At 41.6% G+C, this 6,696-nt stretch overlaps 1 protein-coding gene across 1 annotated transcript; it reads left to right on the plus strand.

Moving 5' to 3' along the window:
* Positions 1-494: 494 nt before the first annotated feature.
* Positions 495-1,760, plus strand: LOC145661045 (uncharacterized). Its single transcript, XM_081726482.1, has one exon. It carries the CDS (start codon positions 495-497, stop codon positions 1,758-1,760), a length of 1,266 nt encoding a protein of 421 aa, XP_081582608.1.
* Positions 1,761-6,696: the final 4,936 nt, after the last annotated feature.

The following is a 6,696-nucleotide window of genomic DNA, read 5'->3' on the forward strand; positions in this document are numbered from 1 at the left end:
TTTACCTATACGCTGCGAAAAATGTCAGGTGTACAATGACCACATTACAGCAAATTGCTCTAATCCATCTAAGTGTGGATACTGCTCGGGTCTACATGAAACCAAAGCATGTCTAAACTTAAAAGGACCACCCAAGTGTAACACCTGTGGCAGTGGACTTCATCCAACCTACAGTTATCGCTGTAAAGCTAAACCAGAGCCAACTCCTGAGCATCCGGAGCTAACAGTACCGCTAAAAACGACTGACACGGCTACTAAACCAAGCCAATCTATCTTACCACCGCTAACAATCGAAGATTTTCTCCGCTACATCAGTCTGGTGCTTCAAAATATATTTCCCTTTCAGCGAGCCAATATTCTTCATCACATCGTTTCTGCCGCAAAATCCATCTTCCATATCAATCTACATGCAACATATTCTAACAACTATGTCCATTTTCATATTGGTTCTCTGGAAACTGCTGTTTAGTACAATCTGCATAGTATTTTTCATTATGGGGATTACTTTCTTATTTGTCAATATTCGATCCTTTTCGCAGCATAAACTGTTATTAGAAGCAATGTTGTTGGAGGAACATATCAATGTCTTTGCGCTTAATGAAACTGCTTTAAAACCGAGCATGGTAGCCCGCATTCCTGGCTACCAACTAGAACGTCATGATTATCATGATCACCTAGCTCGTGCTCAAGGCGGAGTTGCAATAGGCTTTCCTCCAAAGTATCCAGTTCGCTCGTACAACCCACAAGCTTTTAGTACTTTGCCGGAATACCTTCTTTGTTCCATATATTTTCCGTCCATAATCATCAATTTTAGTACGATCTATATTCGACCACGACAACCTATCCCGCTAGACTATTTCGAACATATTGCCAATAATTATCGAAATATTATTATCATGGCGGACATTAATATACATAGTCGAAGTGATCGTGAGAAAACAGAGTTTCATCAGTATTTAACTGACAATCTCCAACTACATCTCCATGTTCTTCCTTCGCACACCAGACCTATAAGTCAGACTACACCCGATGTTGTCATTACATCGCTAAATCTTCTTACTGACTGCCATCTTGAAGTTCTGGACTCAATCGGGAGCGATCACCATCCAGTGAAACTAACACTCACTCGAGGACAACGACCACGCCAAGAAATTGCACCTCGCTATGTTCCACGATATGATAAGGCAAATTGGCCTCTTTTCCGGCAAGACCTTGAGCGCAGACTTCACAGTGAAACGCCTCCAACTAATGAAACCGAGCTAGCTTCTTGTATTACAACTATCACCACGGCAATACAAACTAGTGCTAAGCATCATATTCCAACCGAACAAGTGCATCCGCACAAACCGAAATTACCGCCGACATATGTTCCACTCATACAGCAAGCTCGCCGCCATCTTCGAGAGTATTATAGAACTGGAAACGATGCATATTTACGCCTACATCACCAATGGCAAAGAGCGGTACGTAATTATCTTGTTGCATATAAACGTCGCAACTGGATAAAATCTTGTAACAACTTATCCGAGGAAGCACATCCTTCTCGATATTGGAAGAGGTTTCACCAGCTTGTTGGCAAAAGCACTAAAATCACATATCCTCTAATAGCCGACGGTACTCCTCTCTTCTCTGACGCAGACAAAGCAAATGCAGGCCACAGGCCGTTTTTACGCCTACAGCTGTTTCTAATCGTTGTGAGCGGACCGATATCTCTTGTATTCCTACCTTACAACCATCCACGGAGCATATTATTAACCTAGATCATCCTCTTACTTCATCCATCACTGTCGATGAACTACACTCTGCACTAAAACGGAAAAGGAATACAGCACCTGGAATCGACACGATATCTTACCGACATATCAAAGAAGCCCCGCCATCTCTCTTACTACTCCTCGTCACAATATACAATTTCATCCTCAGAACCGGGTTTTACCCCTCAGATTGGAAAGTCTCCAAAATCTGTATGTTCCATAAACCGAATAAACCTGTACATTCAGTAACTTCTTACAGACCCATCCAACTCACCTCAGTTTTCAGTAAGATACTAGAAAAAATTCTCGTGTGCCGCCTCCATAAGTACCTTGATACCACTTCTCTGCTACCTGTTCATCAAGCGGGGTTTCGCCCTGGTTTTTCCATAAATGACCAGCTACTTCGCCTCAGCTCAATAATTACTAATCAGTATAACAAAGCATTTCCATCATGTCTCATTCTCATGGATTTAGAGAAGGCATTCGACAAGGTTTGGCATTATGGTCTCATTAAAAAATTGCAAACGTTTAATCTTCCTATATGCTATCTCAGACTAATATATTCTTTCATTTCAAATCGCATTGCTTATGTTACAGTTGGTACGGCACTTTCCTGGCCGATTTTTCCTCTTACTGGTGTACCCCAAGGATCAGCTCTCAGTCCTTTACTATATGTCCTGTATGCTTCCGACATCCCTTCTGTACCACGCAATGTCTTTACTTTTCAATATGCTGACGACACAGCTTTTCTAGCTCTCGGCAAAACGGTGCATCAGCTTAACATTGCTTTACAAACAACTCTCGATAATTTCGTCAAGTGGTGCAAGAAATGGCAGTTAAAGATCAACTCCGAGAAAACCCAAGCTCTGGTTTTTCTACCGCCTAAGCGTCGTTCCAAAGTCCATAGAAACCCAACTCTCTTACAACTAACTGTTGATGGGTATCATGTACGCCCATCCACCACTGCTACCTATCTAGGCGTGGTTTTCGATTCGAAGCTTAGCTGGAATGCTCACTTGAAAAAACTAACGGAGAAGGCTAATCTTAGATTAAATCTTCTGCGACGTCTCACAGGAACATCTTGGGGACTAAAAGCCGATGTTTTGCTTCATACATATAAAGCTTTCCTCCGTCCGATCCTTACTTTTGGGCATCCCGCTTGGTGCAATGCTTCTGTTTCTTTCTATGAAAAACTCAGCATATTGGAACGGCATGCTATTCGACTGGCGTATCGAATTAAACTTCCATACCCAACGTGGCTCACATATGAATATATAGACTTTCCAAAGATCACCGAGCATCTCGCACAACTTCGACTGAGATACATCAGCTCTCGCATCCAAACAGGCCATCCACTTTTCTTGGACATCCTTCACACAGACGCTCTTACCGACGCAGCCTATCGATACAAACATTCACCTTTAAATATTTTCATATCTCTATATGTGAAACACGAGCACCTTCCTGCGGCTGAAAGGGAAATATATGATATATACGTCATTGATCATCATATACCGCATCTTTTTCCATCTCAGCACTAGATCCTCACCATTAACAAGGGCTTCCCCATGTGTTCATTAGTCCCGAGTCGCCCCGGGACAGAAGATCTAACTCTGCATCCGTCTCACTAATCAAACTATGTTTGTGGCGTGTTAGCACTTCACCTCATTCATCATAATCATCATTATTCTTTATCATATTTATTATCATGTATTCTAATTCCTATTAGTACCTTAGCACCTGAATCTCATATCTGCACTCAACTTTAAATTATTACTTCAAAAAAAAAAGTGACTTATTACGTGATTACTAATCCTTATGTTCATATTTTCTGCACTTAGCCCATCTTCAAATTATCTTATCATCAATAGCACTTCTTTAAAAAATCCTTGCCAAAGAGAGGGCGTAACCCTCTAATGGCTGGGAGTAGAGGACTCTTTTGCTCCTATACAATAAAATGATGAATAAAGATTTATAAAGTTAACCCTATTCCCGTACCCTTAAAAAAAATATATATTTGTGCTCATACCTTACCAAGAAACCTAGCCTCTCTTGTGTCTGTTATTGTGTCAGCGAGGACCAGGTATTGCAAAACGTACCTGTGAGCGAACCACAAATACTACACTTAGAGGATTGACGGAAGTTGTCACTTTCAAAGGGTTCCTTTTTTTGCATTTCATCTAATCATCTTTTATCTTCTTTCATATTCGTTTGGGCTTCGGCCCTAGTACTCCTCATCCTTATGGCGGACTCAGGCACTCCTCACGGACACTCGAATCTTGTTCACACATCTCCGTTAAATATTGGCCCACATGGTCGGCAAAAAACGCAACCGCGAATTGTTACTGGTACTACACGTCTAGTACAATCTACCACAACTGTTCCTACAAGTTATGCATCATGTGTAACTAATGGAGAACGAATTCGTTCGAGATATCTTTCCGATGGTGAGCAAACATTAGACCCAAAGAAACAACGACTTACACCCATCGCAGATCCTATTGCTGCTAATAGTGCCAATACTAATATGGATTGGGCATCCACTTCTTCTGAACATCAATCAATGGCACACCAAGAAGCAACTTACAACTTCTTGTTAACCGATTATGATACAAAATACAAGTACGTGCTGTATTTCAAGAACTAGTAAAGTACGTTCCTCGTCCAGAAATACGAGAAATCATCAAGACACGTCGAGGCATCATTCTAAAATCGACCAATCCAAACTTCGCCACACACGTCCGGAACAAAGCTACTTACGAAATTTTTGGATTGAAAGCAAAACTAACAACTTTAAGTTCGGCCGGACGGAAAACACCACCTCCACCACGGCGTCCTCCAATGTTATCTGTTGTCATTCGTGGCGTAGAACCCGACTTCACCGATGAAGAAATTTACTCAGAATTGCATCAAGAAGGATTACCTGTCAAACGTTGTATACGTATTAAGAACAACCAGGGTCCAACATACTTAGTCCGCGTACTTACTGATCAACAACAGTTGATCGATCACCTTCTTCTCAACGGTGCATATCTATACCGGCGTCGTTACAAGGTTGAGCCATCTCGCACACCAGCACCTCTACCTGTTAGATGCGAGAAATGTCAACAATACAATTCTCATCCGACATCTGAGTGTCCAAATACCATCAAATGTGGATACTGTTCACTTGAACATTCTACAAAAACTTGTCCAAATCTTAAGGAACCACCCCATTGTGACCGATGTTCTGAAAGACATCCTACTTATAGCTACAAGTTTAAAGCTAAGCCTAAACCCGACCCAGCTAAGCCAGAGCTTGTTCTACCGATCCGTTCCGTTGACACTCCCATCCCGCCAGCAAATTCGTTACGCCATTCAATAACAGTTGAAGACCTATTACGCTTCCTTACTATTTCTTTACATAACATTCATCCTTTTGATCGCAACCACATCCTAAACCAGATCATATATGCAGCCAAATTACTGTTTAACTTACAACTTCATGCTACCTATTCCGGACCTACAGTTCACTTTCAAATTCAACCATAGAGGTCTACGTTTAACGTGGATACTTCTACATACACTTGTATACTACATATAATTATGGCTTATAGTTTACTTTTTCTTAACATTCGATCAGTCTTAACACACCACGTGCTCTTTACCCAGCTTCTTCAAGAAGAACAAATTGCAGCCTTTGCACTTAACGAAACGTACCTCGCACCACATCTCCAATGTTACTTCCCGAAATACCACTTACTCCGACATGATGCTCCATCTGGTCCACGAGTCTATGGAGGAACAGCTATAGGTGTAAGCCAACGCCTTCATTATCGAGCAGTCACGGTTCCATTAACGCTCACACTCCACCTACCTGAGCATAATGTCACGACTATTTATTTTCGAGGTCGCACTGTCACCTTTGTCACCATATATTTTCGTCCAGGCAAAGCACTCAACTACGACTTCTTTCGATACATCGATTCTACCTTTAGGCACTATATTATCATGGCAGATCTAAACATTCATAGCCGGTCACAGCGTGACAAAAATAACTTTCTCGACTTTCTGCACACTGAAACAGTTGCTGAGTTCCATGTTCTACCGAAACCTACACGCCCCGTCAGCAATACTACTCCTGATGTTGTCATGACATCAACATCTCTCTCACAGATTATTCATATCGATGTGCTTGATTCAATTGGTAGTGATCATGTGCCTATCAAACTTACACTTCACTGTTCTCCTCGCTCGCAATCTAAACTACCTCCTCAGAAAGTGTTCTGCTACAAACGAGCCAATTGGGAACAATATCGCTCCGATCTGGACACTGCTGTTAATAAACTGCTCATGCCTACTACACAATACGATCTTGATCACACAATTGCTAATCTTACTGAATCTATTCAAGAAGCAGCACAACGTTCCATTCCAACAACAGAAATACAATTGCACAAACCAAAATTGCCTCCCCATTATTTACCTTTCATATCTGCTTCTCGTACAGCACATCGCGAGTATCTCGCTACAGGTAATCTTGAAGCGCTTCGGCTTCATCGCCAATACCTTAGGATTACGCATAACTATATTGTTTTTATAAGAAACGCCATTGGATTCAAACTTGTAACACACTTGCAAGCGAATCACACTCTAGTAAATATTGGCGCAAATTTCATCAACTCACAGGGACTGTTTCTCGCACACCATACCCCATTGTTCAAAATAATCAGGCAGTCATCACTGATGCGGATAAAGCTAATATATTTGCTTCATTTTTTCAAGATATTTTTACACCTCTCCCAGGTTGGCATACACCGCAACGCCTACAAAAGTCAATAAACCGACTTACAGATCCCTCTTCTGCTTTTCTGCGCCCATCTATCAGCCACTCTTTGGAACCCAATAATCAACTTACTACTCCGATCCAACCGGACGACATTCGCCAAACATTGTTCCGTAA

The sequence above is a fragment of the Thermobia domestica genome, chromosome 9, assembly GCF_964235325.1.
Source record: "Thermobia domestica chromosome 9, izTheDome1.hap1.1, whole genome shotgun sequence".
Taxonomy (NCBI): Eukaryota; Metazoa; Arthropoda; class Insecta; order Zygentoma; family Lepismatidae; genus Thermobia; species Thermobia domestica.

Excerpts from the sequence above, each read along its gene's own strand:
- LOC145661045 (XM_081726482.1), top strand. The coding sequence starts at position 495 with ATGGGGATTACTTTCTTATTTGTCAATATTCGATCCTTTTCGCAGCAT.